Source organism: Sorghum bicolor, chromosome 7 (assembly GCF_000003195.3).
Source record: "Sorghum bicolor cultivar BTx623 chromosome 7, Sorghum_bicolor_NCBIv3, whole genome shotgun sequence".
In the NCBI taxonomy this organism is placed as follows: domain Eukaryota; kingdom Viridiplantae; phylum Streptophyta; class Magnoliopsida; order Poales; family Poaceae; genus Sorghum; species Sorghum bicolor.
In genome coordinates, this window is record NC_012876.2 from 3,450,934 (window position 1) to 3,467,423 (window position 16,490).

The 16,490-nt window shown below is 43.7% G+C and overlaps 2 protein-coding genes across 2 annotated transcripts; one reads left to right on the plus strand and one right to left on the minus strand.

Moving 5' to 3' along the window:
* Nucleotides 731–2,786, plus strand: LOC8067818 (phospholipase A1-Ibeta2, chloroplastic). The gene has a single exon (XM_002443796.2). The coding sequence runs from the start codon at nt 957–959 to the stop codon at nt 2,484–2,486; it is 1,530 nt and encodes a 509-aa protein (XP_002443841.1). The 5' UTR covers nt 731–956; the 3' UTR covers nt 2,487–2,786.
* LOC8067819 (putative lipase ROG1) lies at nt 7,849–16,490 on the minus strand. The gene is made up of 10 exons (XM_002444989.2): nt 16,071–16,490; nt 14,090–14,157; nt 13,125–13,195; nt 12,759–12,974; nt 11,422–11,585; nt 11,084–11,139; nt 10,920–10,972; nt 10,691–10,808; nt 8,415–8,512; nt 7,849–8,308 (listed from the first exon to the last, which is right to left on the minus strand). Exons 1-10 carry the CDS (start codon nt 16,220–16,222, stop codon nt 8,240–8,242), a joined length of 1,065 nt encoding a protein of 354 aa, XP_002445034.2. The 5' UTR covers nt 16,223–16,490; the 3' UTR covers nt 7,849–8,239.

Sequence of the window (16,490 nt, forward strand, 5' to 3'; positions counted from 1 at the left end):
CTATAAATAGACTATACAATACGGTAATACATATTTAACCATTTATTAATATCGATAGCGGAAGTGTCATATCGGATATACCGGCATACATTTGAAATATTAAATGTAGACTAATAAAAAAACTACATAGCTCACCTGAAAACTAGAACAAATTTATTAAGCAAGATCTCTGTTCGCTTGAGCTTATCTGCCAAATCTATCAGCTATTTAGCAGTATTTTTCTCACAACAAATTAGCGAATAGTATTTTTAGTCATGGCTTATCAGTTAAGCGAATGGCAATCATAGACTAATAGATTTAAAAGATTCGCCTGGTAATTTAGAACCAAACAATATAATTAGTTTGCATGTGTCAAAAAATTCAATGGAATGGATGAAATGTTTTGGGTGGAAAGGATGTACACCTTGTATTTCCGATACGATAAACCACGTCAAAATTAAACGTTGGTCACAAAAAAAAAAGTAAGCCGTCACGTCACAGATTGGAAGAAACAGAAAAAATAGCGAGCTGTCACGTCTCAACTTTAAGGATGAAAATCGTTGCAGTGCACTGTAGTGCTTGCGCGCCAAATATATATATATATATATTTATTTATATATATATATATATATATATATATATATATATATATATATATATATATATATATATATATATATATCTATATATCTCTCTCTCTCTCTCTCATGGCAGCGGAGGAGAGGAGACGAAAAAATTAAAGAGACGAGCGAGACTACGACGACGACGAAGAAGAAGAAGCGAGTAGGAAGGTGCTCCGTTGACGCGATCAGCCGAGCGCCTATAAAAGATCCTTCCTGCCACCCAGGTCGCAGCTGTCCGATCACTCAGTCACCTGCTCTGCCGGCCTCCCGCCGCCGTTGCCGACTTCTCTTCTCTTCTTGTATGCCGCTCCATTTCCATTGCCGTCGCGTCGACCACCCCGACTCTTGCCTTGCATGTCCACCGCCGCGGCGCCGCCGTCACTCTCCCTGCACCGCCCAGCGGTGACCGCCGCCGCGAGAGTCGCCGCGGCACCGAGCAACAACGCCGCGCACCTCGCCAGCCTCGACAAGCTCTTCCGGAACCGCGGCGGCGTCGAGAGCGCGGCGCCGGCCGTGGAGCCGGTGGTCGCCGCCACCGCCACGCAGCAGCGGAGGCAGCAGCCGCTGCTGCGGCTCCCGTCGTTCCTCACGCGGACCGGGGCGGCCAGGGGCGGCGAGGACTCGTCGTTGTCCGCGCCCGCGCTGTCGCCGCGCCGGCTCGAGCGCCTCCTCCAGCCCGTGGCGCCCGACGGCCCGTCGCCGCGCGGGAACATCGCGGCGGCGTGGCGACGCCTGCACGGCGAGGATGGCTGGCGCGGCCTGCTGGACCCGCTGCACCCGGACCTCCGCCGCGAGATCGTTCGGTACGGCGAGTTCGTCGACGCCGCCTACGGCGCCTTCCTGTCCCGCCCGGACACCGAGCCGGGCGGCCGCCGCGCGCGCGTCCCGCTCCAGGACGTCGCCTACCGGGTCACCGCGCCGCTCTTCGCCAACTCCTCCGTCGGCCTCCCCACCTGGCTCGCCGCCGTCGCGCCGTGCGCCGCGCAGCGGACCAGCCTCGTCGGCTACGTCGCCGTCTGCGATAGCCCCGCGGAGATACGGCGGATGGGCCGCCGCGACATCGTCATCGCGCTCCGTGGCACCTGCACCGTCCTCGAGTGGGCCGAGAACGTGCGCGCGGGCCTCGTCCCGGCCACCCACCATGACTCCGCCGCCGGAGCTTCACCAGACACGTCCAACGCCAAGGTAGAATGCGGCTTCTGGAACCTCTACAAGACCGCCGGCGAACGGTCCCCGAGCTTGTCGGAGATGGTCGTGTCCGAGGTGCGGAGGCTGCTGGAGAAGTACAAGGGCGAGGAGGTGAGCATCACGGTGACGGGGCACAGCCTGGGCGCCGCGCTGGCGGTGCTGATCGCGGACGAGCTCGCCGGAGGCGTCGCGGCACGCGCGAGGGCGCCGGTGGCGGTGTTCTCCTTCGGCGGGCCGCGGGTGGGCAACCGCGCGTTCGCGGCGCGCGTGGAGGCGCGGGGCGCGCGCGTGCTCCGCGTCGTGAACGCGCACGACGTCGTGCCGCGGTTCCCGCCGGGACTCCCGCTCCCGGGCTACGCCGACGTCGGACGCGAGCTCCGCCTCGACAGCCGCGCGTCGCCGTACCTCCGGCCCGACGCCGACGCCGCGTGCTGCCACGACCTGGAGGCGTACATCCACCTCGTCGACGGCTTCGTCGGCTCGCATTGCCCGTTCAGGGACAACGCCAAGCGCAGCATCCTGCGCCTCGTCAAGAACCAGGGCGGCAACGTCAAGCAGCTGTACATGAGCAAGGCCAAGGACATGCGAATCCAGCTCGACGGCGGCGGAGGCGGAGGCGCCGACATGGCCGGGTCTATGCTCGGCCGCGTCGACATGCCCGGCGCGGCGAGCACCGTGGTGGAGTGTGTGCACTGACGAACGGCCGCAACCGCAACGACAACGGCGGTGCGAGCTGGGTGTGGACTCGCGTACGTCGGCGCCCAAAAAGAATTGTTTCGTCAACACAGATAATGGAGGGTTGACTTGGGCAAATTTTTTGATTAGTTTTTGGTATTTGGTCACAACTTTTTACCAAGTACAAGTACAAAAGTGTTGTTGTTGTTGGTTGGTGGATCCGTGGATATACCAAACAATCAAAGTGGTGGGTATACATGGAAAACATTGTATAGATGAACATTAACTGATTTAGTTGGTTAATAGTAATGGTGTTTTACATCATGTTGTGTCTTACATGCTTCTTGGAGAACAAACATGGGCATGTCCAAGCATATAACCTATAATTTCATAATGTATTATTATGATTAAAGATGTTGTAAGGATGCTCACTCTTTATTTTTAAAATCCCCTAACCCATCTCCCTATGGGTTCTCTGATTTTTTTTTCCTTACATGTTTGAAGATACACCGAACAGTTAAATTAGTGAAAATTGACGCAATACATGTAAAATCTCGAAGTCCAAGTTCATTCACATTAGCAAGGTGCGAGGAAATGACAAATTGAGATGCAATAATACACCAATCTCCTTTAAGCCAGTATCAACGAGGATATCATGTCGTAGTTTTCGAGACTCCCATGTATAAATGGTGTAGACAAGTTTCAAATTCATCCCTATGAAACTCACTTCATCCCATGAATTATTTAGTATCCATGAAATTATCATGAAACATCCACTGAAACTAACCTTAGAACAAATATTTGTTCTAGTTCACAAAAGTGTTCCACTTACAATAACTTACAAATTATTTTTAAATATATATTAAAAGTATATATCTAGAAAAGCCAAAGCAACTTACAACTAAGAAGTGAGAACAGATTGATATTGTACTATCCTCTCTGTCCCATTTAGACAGACTTTTTTTTTAAAGTTTGAGTAAGTTTAATTATAGTAGAAAATAACATTAATATGAATAAGTTTGAAGAAAAGAAGTTTTGGAGGAGAACTGAAGAAATGGAAGTCTTCAAAGGTGTTCTCTAATGTCGGGTGGTTTGTTAGCAATAGATTTTGTTCTGTTTGTGCTGGAGGTTCTTAGAACTTTGCCTTAATCCTTTTATTGGTTGTCTAGTCTTTTTGAGTGGCCAATTGGGGGGCGCTGCGAGGTTACTTTAGGCAGCTCTAGTTGTTTCTGTTTGGTTAGTTGTAAGCTGGTCTCCTCAACCTTTTCGTCTATATCACTATGAAAGATTTGCATAAAAATACTTTATAATTAATTTAATGGTATTATATTTTTGTATAACATCTATTAAGTTTAAAATTAATTGATTCTTCAAAATATGAGGCCTGTATTTCTCTAAGACAGAGGGGGTGTGTAGTAAAGTGATTGACTTTTTAATAGGCATTTATTATGAAAAAAGAAAAGAGACTTGGTCGGATCCCGGGTTGCTGGGACATGAATATGATGGAGCCAGCAACATGTGGTGGCTAGTGGGGTGTGTGTTGCCTTGGGGGCCAGGAGCTTCCCACCAATGTGAGCAGGGGGGGTGATCCTGATTCCTCCTGGGGGGAAATTAAAGCCAGAATTCGACATGGAAATGGACACCTTGAGGTTAGGGCGTTATATGTTGCTCATCTGTAATGGTAACTTGATGTCTCCATGTAGTGGTTAGAACGAGTCATCGACATCAGTACAAGTGGCACACGACTAGATTTTTCTTTTTAACTATGACAGATGGAACTAGATGAAATTGCAACAGATACTTTTCTTTTTCTACTACACTAGTATTATTATTCAATACTAATACCGTGTTGGTAATCATGTCAAGAGAATTTCATCCTCATAAAACTCACTGTCTTCTCTCTTCTTATAAAATATTGCCATGTCATACAAAATGCTTATGTGATATCTTATTAAATATACTGAAATTCTGATGAGGCTTCCACTGGCCTCGTTAGACATACTCTTAGAATTTTTTTTGGCGGGACATTGTACCTTTTGGGTTTCCTTTAAGGATTTAATTGTCGATGTAACATCTTATGTCTCTGTGCGGTGGATGAGCAGTGAGTGATCTTTATTCTCAAAAGCTTTTCGTCACATCCAAAACAGTTACTCACGTACTACACGGCAAAGAACTACTAGACGTTGAAAGGATTAGGAACATGTTACATTACATGTATGACTTTTAGAGTATTTTTGTTTGAGTTATAACTTTTGGCTCAAAAGTTTGGTTTCATAAAAATCAGTATAAGCATCGGCATCAACCGCGCAGAAACAGTCTCGGACTGTTGCATGCTCCCTCTTCCCCCGTGCAGTGCAAATTAAAGCGCGACAATTGAGGCCACGATTCGGCGTTGGAATGGGTCCATTCCATAGCAGATGGCAACAAATGGGCATTGAAATTGATCCATAGCAGCAGCAGCAGCAGCCGCCTGCAGGGGAAAAGTCTCGCGGTCTCGACTTGCCTGCCACTGTCGCTGCGCCGAGCCAGTTCAACTCTTTTGCATCCGTAGTATGTGCCGGTGCTGCGAGAACGTAACCTGGACTAGCTTGCTTGCTTGGTATGTACGTACGTACGTATCGGTGCATGCGTGCTGCGAGCAACGCCGACGTCGTGAGCCCGTCACGTACGGTACCACCGTACCCGCGACTTTTCACCAGTGGCGTATAATTTAACAGGGTTTTTCTTTAACCTTTCAATATATATAATATTCTGCTTATTATAACTTAAGTTCTATTAGCTTAAGTTTATCTACCGAATTTACACAACAAATTAGTGAACATTATTTTTCAGACATGCGAACAAACTGAGCTTGTCACCACCATATATATAAAGGGACAAACTATAGCACTCAGCAGAGAATCACTGCTGCTGGCCGGCGGCAGCAACAACTTGACATCTACAGTAGCTGGCGGAGAGAAGAGGTAGCTGCCCTGCTGTGGAATTAGCATAACCGAGCAGAGGTTTTCTCTGTCAAGCTTCAACTTCTAAAGTTATATTCTAAATCAAAATTTTAAAATTTTAACCAATTTTTTTAAAAAAAAATACTAAGATTTATATTATTAAATTAATATCATTAGATTTATTATAAAATATATTTTTATAAAATACTCATTTTATGTCATAGATATTAATGTTTTTTTACAAAGTTAGTCAAAGTTAATAAATTTTGAAACTTTCACGGATAGAGAGATTATATACCACACGTACGCAATGCATGCGTATAGTAAATAGTAATGGGAAGGGAGGGAAAAAAAGCTACTAAACGTTCGTGAAAACCGGGATAAGGATATGATACGTATTTTTCTTGTGTTATATATATATATATATATATATATATATATATATATATATATCACCAACTTTAATAATATGATGGAAAACTCGGAGACGATGACCATGTAAGTGTTTAAAGTTGTATTCACCAACTTTAATTGTATTGTATTGTGAGTCGGATACTTTGATTTCTACGGCTGCATCACTTTGTCTAGGCGCGCGTTCCTTGGTTTATGAAAGCATGCAGCCCAATAGTAGTATAGGAAGAGAAATCTGCAGGGCAGAGAGCTAGCACGGGTTGTCAACGAACGATGAATGAATTGAATTAGCGGCCGGCCGGCCGGGTGTATGCATGGCGGACGCTGGACTTGACTTCACCCGACGGCAGATCCATCGAGGTGCAGTGGTCGCAACTCGCCTCTGCCCGCGTAGTCCACGTCTCGCCTCCCGCGTGCTTTGCAGTGGTCGGCACTGAGCAGCTACATCTATACTACTACTGTAGCAGCAGCGCGTTTCTCATTTCACAGTCACGATCGATCGATCGACTTGGCAGGCAACTCACAAGTCTTTTTTTTTTTTTTTCATACTGCATGCTGCCTCCGTGCACAGAAAAGTATACGATTCTTGACTTTTTTTTTTTTACTTCACATTTAAAACTCTCATGTCATCTTAATACATGTATTATTGTGAGAAAATATATTCTATAACAATGATACTATCTATCTGATCCTATAATTAATAAGCATTAATACCGTACCTTTCTATATGAATTTTAGTTAAATTTAAAATACATATAGTTTGATCAAACAATTAATGTTGTGATGAAAAGTGTCTGTTTTTTTTTTCTTTGGACGGAGAGGTACTGATCTCACAGCTGATCAGTAGGAACGCCGGACGTTGGATGAGGCTGCCATGCCATGCCCGGCTCGTGTGTACCGTACTGCACCGTACCTTACCTTTTTGCCGCCGACGGGGAATGGAAGCTCCTCCAGCGTCGCGTCGCGTCGCGTACGTGTCTCCCCGGAGGCCGCACGCCGCCATGCGCAAGACGCACGCACGAGGTGCCGTCGTCGGTCACTAGTCCGGCCGTGCGTGGTCCTGTCGTCTGTGTCCTCCTCCTCCTCCTGTACATGTGTCCACGAAAGCTGCTGCCGGCCGGCCACGGCGACCAACCACTGCTCCCTCCCTCCCTCCCTCTCCTGCTGCTGGCTGGACTGCGGGGTACGCCGGCCACACAAACTTGAGCCTGGTTTAGAATCATTTTTTTTTTACAAAATAAACATTGTAGCACTTTCGTTTACATTCGACAAATATTATCTAATTATAGATTAATTAGGTTTAAAAGATTCGTCTCGCAATTATTTTTATATATATTTAATTAATACTTCATGTATATGATATAAGATTTGATGTGACGAATAATCTAATATTTTTTATAATTTTTTTTTTCGAACTAAACAAAGCCAAACTTGGGCTTGGGCCACGACTCCCACGCTAGGGAAGGGAAAGGGAAAGGGAATGGGAATGGGATCCTCTCTTCTCTTCGTTCGGTCTCGCCAAAAGTAGCAGCGGCATGTCGGCGGTAATATAATGCGCGCGTCTCAGCGTTCCCTTTTTCCTTGCAGCTTTTTTCTATAGCCTTTTTCACTGCCACCACTACTAATCATGAGCACTAGTATCAGCCGTTCCAGACCACCCAACGCCGCAGTTCATAGTTCATACTGCTACGGTCGGTGCCTTCTCTTTGTTCCCAAAAACTTTTTTTCTCCGATAACACTTTCATTTATATTTAATAATTATTATTTAATTGTAAACTAATTAAATTTAAAAGATTCTTTTAACAAATTATAAATAAACTATATAATTAGTTAATTTTTTTTTTGTCTAGATTCAATATTTCATACATATACCAGCCAGCCACATGGCCCACGTGTCAACTGTGACCAACCAAAGGCCATTCTTCCTCGCCGCTCTTTTCCATATTATGTTTATGTACGTATGTATACGTACGCACGATACCCATTTTCCTTTTGAACACATAAAACGAAACAAAAAAAGTCTGGGAAGATAAGGCATGAATTGGACGGACGATTTTCATCTTCTCATCATTCTTATAACAAAGAAACACACACATAGATAGCGTACATACATGTTCAGCACTCCCTTTTCTCCTCTCATGGCTCCTGCTCCTATTTACAGCTTCAGCTTACACTGTTACACAACACACCCGGTCAGGCCTTGTTTTTAGTTCACCGCAAAAACCAAAGATTTTTCAAAATTATCTGTCACATCCAATTGAATCTTACGGCACATGCACCCCACCCAACAAGGAAGCTAGCAGCCACTGCACTCTGCTGCAGCTCCATCAGTCCGTGCTCCTCCTGCGGTTCCATTTTTTACCACCCTCCCGGGGGAAAAAATTAAACTCCACCCTGCTCCCGGCCGAATTCTCTATATATCTAGAGCTGGAAGTGGTCTATTATGTGCTGTATCACATCCGCTCCCTCGTTCATGAACGCGTACTTCACCTGCCGTACACCAACAATAAAAACTTCAAGAATCATTAGCGTTGCGTCACATGATAACCACATAATGGATGATGCTCAAAGGAAACGAAGTGGCCAGGTTACAAACCTGAATAATGCTATGTGCCGCGAAGCTCGTCATGCTGCTGTGGAAGCTCACGTCCACCTTCTCCCACGACACCCTCCGAAGCCCCGTCACCATTTTCTCTACAGGGTGACACAATCAGGAGTTTAGATTCATGACACTAGATACAAGGGAAAAAAAAATTCTATAAACACGTCCAGAAAATGGCTTTGCATATTTTTGAGACAAGTCAGTGACTAGGGCTTCCTAACATATCAGCTCCACCACAAATCACCCTGAACCTTGTAATAATAACATTAAACAACCATATATCCACACATGCTCTGTAGTGCATATTACACTCTAATCTGTCAGTTCATCTTGCTCTAAACTTCTTCACTTCTATTGCATGTTCTTGTTCCATAACCATTTTTATGTCGATGAAATGGTATCTCAACTAGCTTACGGAACAACAACAAAAATATAAGCACATCAAAAGTATCTTAATGAAATACTAGATAACACAATACGAGTCAATAACCCTATCACATCCATCACAACATATAAAGGAAACAAAGAAAGCCTTTGTCTTCAGGTTTTTTCCCCAGCCCAATTTTCGAAAGCAGAACATGGTGAGAACTGAGAAATATAGGACCAAGATGCCATTTCCAATGAACCACCAACACCGCGATTGCAGTCATCCAGTCAACTATTGAATTTGGGTCACGAACCTACTCATTTTCAAACCACAGAACTGCTAAATAATTAGTTATGACCAACATTCAGGGTCCTAACCTTATATTCATTAGTCAATAACACATGATATAATAAATAAAAAAGGCATGATGTCATGGGAAAACACACGCTTTTCTAAGCTATGACGAATCTTGTTACTTGCCTATGTGAATCATGGAATTATTATAGAAGTCATCACTATGTTTTCTTATGGGTAACAGAGGACATAGACAACAAATTTCAACTATTAAGGACATCTTCCAAGAGCTAACTGATTTCAGACTTTGATTCCGCGTGGCACGACTACAAGATATACAAAATCATCTACGTCAAGCCTTATCATCAAGGCCATGTATAATATGTCAATTCTTTCACACCTATGTCAACGTCTCCAAACGCGTCCAGAAGATGGCTTAGCGATTTCGAGACAATTCAGCTGTAGTTTCCTAGGATATCATCAGCTCCACCATGCAAATCGGTGTCTCATCTAGCTTACTCATTATAAAAACAGCAAACATATAAGCACATCAAAAGTATCGATCTTAATGAAATACTAAACAAAACCAATAACTCTATCACATCCATCACAACATACAAAGGACACAAAATGACTTTATCTTCAGGTAGTTAATGCTGTTACAATCTAGCCAATAATTTTGGTAAGCAGTGACATGGTGAGAAATGTAGGACCAGAGAAGATGCATTTGCAATAAACCACCAACACCATGATTGCAGTCATCCAATCAACTATTGAATTTGGGTCACGAACCTACTCATTTTAAAACCACAGAACTGCTTGCTAATTAGTTATGACCAACATTCAGGGTCCTAACCTTATATTCAATAGTCAATAACACATGATATTATAAATAAAAAAGGCATGATGTCATGGGAAAACACGCGCTTTTCTATGCTATGACGAATCTTGTTGCTTGCCTATGTGAATCATGGAATTAAATAAGTCATCATCGCTATGTTTTCTTAAGAGTAACACAGAGGACTTAAACAACAAATTTCAACTAACAGGATTAAGAAGGAAATTTTCCAAGAGCTAACTGATTTGAGACTTCAATTCCGCATGACACGACTATGAGATATACAAAATAATCTGTGTCAAGACTTATTGTCAAGGCCATGTATAATATGTCAATTCTTTCACACCTATGTCAAGTAAACTTAACCCTTAGTCATCCAAATCCAATCATGTTAGGTGCTCCTTCAGTCCAGAACATCAAAATGAGACCAACTACCCTAGAAATTTCATATGAACAGCCTACCCATGTCGCTAAGATGTGCAGCAGCTCACGAATTAAGGGATTTCCAATGCCGCACGCTAGTCACCATGTGAAACATCCCAGTTCATATCAGGCCAGGATCATTCACATGGTATGGGGAAGAATTAGCAAAACCATAACAACAGTTTTGGCCTTTAGGAGCCACATCATTGTCTCAGTGGAAACACTGATAAATGGTATGCTTCAGTGGCAAGACCAAAATGACAAGCTAGCACAAATTTAGTAACACGGTAGCTTCCTGCCTCAATGTTTTGAAGACTAGACTGATAAACAACAACTCTATAAACTTACCTTCCAGAACGTCCATATCACATTCTGTCATGCAATCTTGACACTTATCATCATCAATTGCTTCTGAATGCTCCTCATGTACAATGTGGGGGTACTTCTCAGATGACGATACTGGCAACTGCAGATCAAAAGAAGCAAAAAGAGGCTTCATATATGAGAATGGTGCTACAAAACATCATGTAGTCCTTCCTAGATAGTTCATAGAATTAGGAAGTCAATAAAAAAATACCTCAGGAAGCTCAGTGTTTCTTCTAATAGATGATGTTCTCCAGCCAACAATATCTGATTTGTGCATTAAAGAAGTGCATTGCCAAAAGTATACAATAACAATAATAAAACAAACGATATGAACAACACAAAGAAAATGGACAATAGCGCTAATAATAAGGATACGATCACAGTCAGCATTTGCGTACACCACTCTTCGCTTGAATGCTCGCAAAGCAGATCTACAAAAGGTGCAGATCGTTAGTATAGTCAGAACCAAAACAATGGGACTGTTTGCTGCGGCTTTAAGCCGCAGCTGCTGCAGGCTTTTAGCATTACTAGTAGTAGAAAAACAGAACAACAACAAAAACAACAGTGTCTTTTAGTCAAGAAAGTTGGGGCAGGCTGGAGTTGAAACCCAACATTAGCCACCAACATAAACAGAAAAGGAAAATAAAAAAAATACAAGGCAAACTGAAACAAAACATTAATGCAAAATAAGACAAGAGCAAGATAAAACTTACATAAAGTAGAGATCGTCATGATCTTCAACCATCCGCTGCAGCAGTGGAGGCTGCCCTTCATCATCATCAGTTAGAAAGAGATGTCTACCAGTTCTCCTAAATATCCAATGAACAACACGGCAAGCAACCTTTTCCATTGCAACAGATCCAAATAGGAGTGGGACCTAGTTTGTAAATGAAGAAGGCTAACATCAAATAAAGAGTGCAAGTGACTTGTGCCAATGGCTCACAGAATATGGCATATAAAACTAGATCAGAAGTGAAAGGTTGTTTTTTTTTTCATTAAATAAATGCACAGGAGGGCTGAGCATTATTGCATTAAGAACACAACAAAAACAACGAACCCACAACATAAATCTTACATTTGCACAAGAAACATAAAGACGACGACCTTGATCACACCACTATGCAACCTCAGGATACAGCCACATCCAACTGCACTAATCCCCTAGCCCCTACTAAACACAACAGGTTACCTTCTATTATTTTTTTCTAAGGACCTGCATCACACTGCGGCAGGTGTCATTGAACACACAAATACACAATCATTGTGATGTCTTCACAACATCCAAGCACCCAAAATAATCAGCTAACTCAGACCTTGTTTCATGCCGCCCAGGATCAATTTTGATTGGATCTCCATGTACATAACTGGGCAAGATTACTCCAAGCAAGTTAGGCAGGGAAAAAAGAGAGTGACATTTTGAAGTCTTTTACTCCGTCTATTCCAAATTATAAGACATTTTGGCTTTTCTAGATAAATTACTTTTCCTATGCATCTAGACATAGCGTATATCTAAGTGCATAGCAAAAGCTATGTATCTAGAGAAGCCAAAATGTCTTATAATTTGGAATGCAGGGAGTAGTTTCTAGTGGTTGTAAGGGTAAGAGTCAGAAATTCTGGCAACGAATTTGTCAGTTTTTCTGTAAATGGCACCGTGTTGCTTTTCTCTTCCTCAAAAGGTTTGGAGGTGTTTTAGCACCTCTGCATGACCCTTTCATGCGCTTCAAATGATTTGAAATCAGTGAAAACGAAGTTAGCGCCAAGTATTGCTACATATATTCTACCACCTAGTCAAACTGTAGATGGATGAACCATTAATAGAAACATCTGACTTTTCTTTACAGAAAATGAGAAACATTAAGGACATGACTCATGAGCAAATTGTTCTTCAGTTCTTTCAAAAGATATTAAAGAGGACATGAGCAAATGGTTTTACAGTTGTTTCAATAGATAGATACAATATCATCTTTTTTCGTCTATCATCTTTTATGGTGAACAAACAAAGTATCTAGAGACATGCAGATCACTGAAAAGAGGCAGTCAAAAGTTGAACCTGCTTGTTCCCTCGTGAACCAAGGTGAGGCGTTGCTACAGTAATAAAGTTTATTGCTTCCAAACCGCAGATGGTCCCTTTAGTATTTCCATCAGATGCGCTGTCTGGATGTCTGTAAAGTTTTGCAATTGCATATCTTGCTGCTAATCCTCCGACGGAGTGTGCAAGGAAAGAAATTTTAGTGAGTTCTGGCCTTCGACTAATTACATCAAGCACCTGAGTAAGAGGAGAATGCAAGTTAGCATCTAGACTGTTGTCCAGACAATAGGAACTGTGCCAGAGAACGGTTTGATAAAGATTAAGATTGATTGTATTATGAATTACTATGGAGCAACAGCTAGCTCCTAAACTAGCTGCCTCATTTACCTCATTTGCTAAGCGTTCCCCCATGACGTCAACTCCATCTAAAGTCAACATTGATGCATTTTTTTCACTACCTGTAAAATGGAACAAATAAGTCTGCATACTACAAGCTAGATAAACAGGCTAATCACTTCAAATTACACAAATTCAAGAAGTGAGAAACTTGCATTACGCTATGGTAATTATATAGCAGAACTCAAAGTTTGCAGATGAACTAGTTAGAATTGCAAGCATCAAATGAGTAGAGGGAGAAGATGTAGACATAATAGTAGTTAGTATAATGAGATGAAACATTAAAAAATATAAGCTCTCAACTACATTTCCAATCATATACCCCTTTTCTCAATAAATGGAATTGCTTTATGAAGGAAACAAGGGCTCCAAACCAAGACTGCATCCAGTTGCAAGGATGCTGCATGCATATCTGACCCAATTAACATAACACACACCATTCTGGGTGCTACTAAAAAAACACTGTCCATGCTCCCACAGATCAGAACAGAATAAAGCTAAAAGAACTGCAATGTATACTTGTGACAGTGCTGCGGTCAAGAAAGAAAATTCATTTTCATTGGTGGATTGATTATATTTATTTGAAAATCAACAGTAGGCAGTGCCCAAAGGTATACTCATGTCACTGTTTTGTTACTCTAATGCCAAATCACCAACACGTTTTAGAAAGGTAGGAGAGCTAGAAACTATCTCTTCATCTACACAAGGCAACATTGTTTTATTTGCTTTTCTCTCGAATATGCAGGAGAGCTGTGTATCATTGCATTAAGAGAGGAAAAAATGGACCCGTGCAAAAGCCTCCCCCCACTACGGCCCGAGCTGTGGGGTTTCACAGTACAATATGTTTCCAAAGAAAGCAAACAAAGAGCACATTCATAGAAATAAGAAAATGAAGCAAAGAAAAATGAAAAAGAAATTAAACTTGGTAATGGATAGTACAAAGTGGCACAACTTACAGTGCACAATTACATCGTCAGGGAGTTGCTTTACAAATTCATTAGCTCCATATTGCCAATCAGCAGTACTGTCCAAAGAAAAAAGAGCAAAGTGAGTGAAATAGAAAAATATAAGGGGAACAGGTCATAAGTTCAGAGAAATGTAACTAGAAACATGTCCACTGCATGTAAAAAACATATTTGTAAATGAAAACATCAGTCTGTCAGCTACAGCGAACAGACAGATAACACAACTGAAATTGCTTGCAGCCTTGCATATGCTTGGTTCTACCCAATTGCAACCATAATTTCCTACTTTGCCCCTTGCAGCGGAACTTTGTCCTTAACTACATACTTCCTGGTAAAAGTTCGAGTATGGCTATGGCATGATTAACCTTAGAAGTTTAGAGCAGCTGGAGATTAGCCTTTCTAATCATTTATTTATATTTGCAGCTGGAATTATGGATTAGCCTTTTTCCTATGAAACCAGCATGAATCTGGGAAGAAGGATTGCATTTGGCCCCATTTGCAGAGCATTGACCCAATGCCTAGTTTAGTTTGAAGTAACTAGCTTTTTGCATCAAATTGTTCGCTGGTTGTCCACAGGAGATAGGGCTATACGAAGACTCTAAGAGTTACTAATTGATTCTGTAGACAGAACAGGTGAGCACAAGACCTCGATGCATCGATGGTGTTGCTCTCAAATGCAGTCTCTAGAACAAATTCCACTGAAATGTACCATCATAGGTTTGAGCAACAAGCCCAAGCACACCAAAAATTCAAAAGCAATACCAAGGTACAAAGTACAATCATGAGCTGCCTGACCAGATCCCCCACATCCAGCTCTAGCAGTCTAGCATACACGGCTGAAGTCCCCCCATTTTGACAACATGTGTGGGTGCGGGTGTGTGGCACATTCCCTACGAATCCGTCACAATCTACTCTGAACCAGGAGACAATCCAACCCAATGACCAGCTTGGAAACTGGAATCAGCTAAGCACCCTGGAGTGGAGAACAGAGAGCCGTGTAGGTAGAGCAGAGGTGGCGGGGAGGGGAGGGTGCGCGCACACCTGCCGAGGACTGACAGATAACATCACTGAAATAACTTGCAGCCATGCAAATGATTGGTTGTACCCAATTGCAATCCATAATTCCCTACTTTGCTCCTTGCAGCGGAATTTTTGTCCTTGACTACATACTTCATGGTAAAATTGTGAGTATGGCATGATTTAACCATAGAAATTTAGAGCAGTTGGAATTAGCCTTTTATTCATTTTTTAAGCATAGTCTTTTATTCATCATTGTAGTGGCCTTTTTCCTATGAAACTAGAACCAGTATGAATCTGGGATGAAGGATTACATTTGGCACCTTTTGCAGAGCCTTGACCCAGTGCCTAGTTTAGTTTGAAGTAACTAGCTTTTTGCATCAAATTGTTCACTGGTTGTCCAGAATAGACAGGACTATAAGAGTCGCTAATCTATTCCATAGACAGAAGACATGAGCACAAGGCAATGGTCGACCTCGACCCAATGATCATGTTGCTCTCAAAATATGCAGTCTTCAGAACAGATTTCACTGAAATGTACCATCTGAATTTGCCAACAAGCCTAAGCACACCAAAAGCACAAAAGCAATGCCCAGGTATGAAGTACAACCATGAGGCAATGGTCGACCTCGACCCATCGATTGTGTTGCTCTCAGATGCAGTAAAAACACACACACACACACACACACACCGAAGTACAATGAAGGCATTGAGCTCTAGCTGACACGGCCTCAAGTCCCCCATTTCGCAGAACATGTGCTACGGGCGTGTGGCAAGCCGAGCAGCGGGAAGGCCCTCTACCGCCACCCCCGCATTGCGCAGGAATCCGTCACGATCTACTCCGAACCGGGAGACGATCCAAATGACGGGTTTGGAAACTGGAATCAGCTAAGAACCTAGTGGAGAGCCGTGTTGGGGTTGAGGGGAGGGAGGAGAGGGCGGCGCGCGCGCGCACCTGCCGAGGATGCCGTGGACCATGACGAGGAGGTGGTCCGGCGCGTGGGAGGACACGGCGTCGCTCCAGACGTCGACGCCGCCGGAGACGGACTCCTCGGCGCGCACCGCCGAGCGGTCGCCCTCGCCCTCGCCCTCGCCCTCGTCGCCCATGGCCGCCGCCGCCGCCGGCGGGTAGGGTCGCGGCGAAAGGGATCCCGTGTGTTGGTGCCGTGGAAAAGCGGGAACGGATGGAAGCGTCCCGTCGGCGTCGGCGTCGAGCGAGCCTGCGTGGCTTCTGCTTTTGATGCGGGAATCGAAGGCCGGCCGGACGAGGGGAACGAGAACGAAAGCGACCGGATGGATGGATGGATGGTGGGTGTCGGCAGCGCTGGCCCGCCGCACCGGCACCGGAATGGCCCTGCTTCTGCTTCTGGACGAA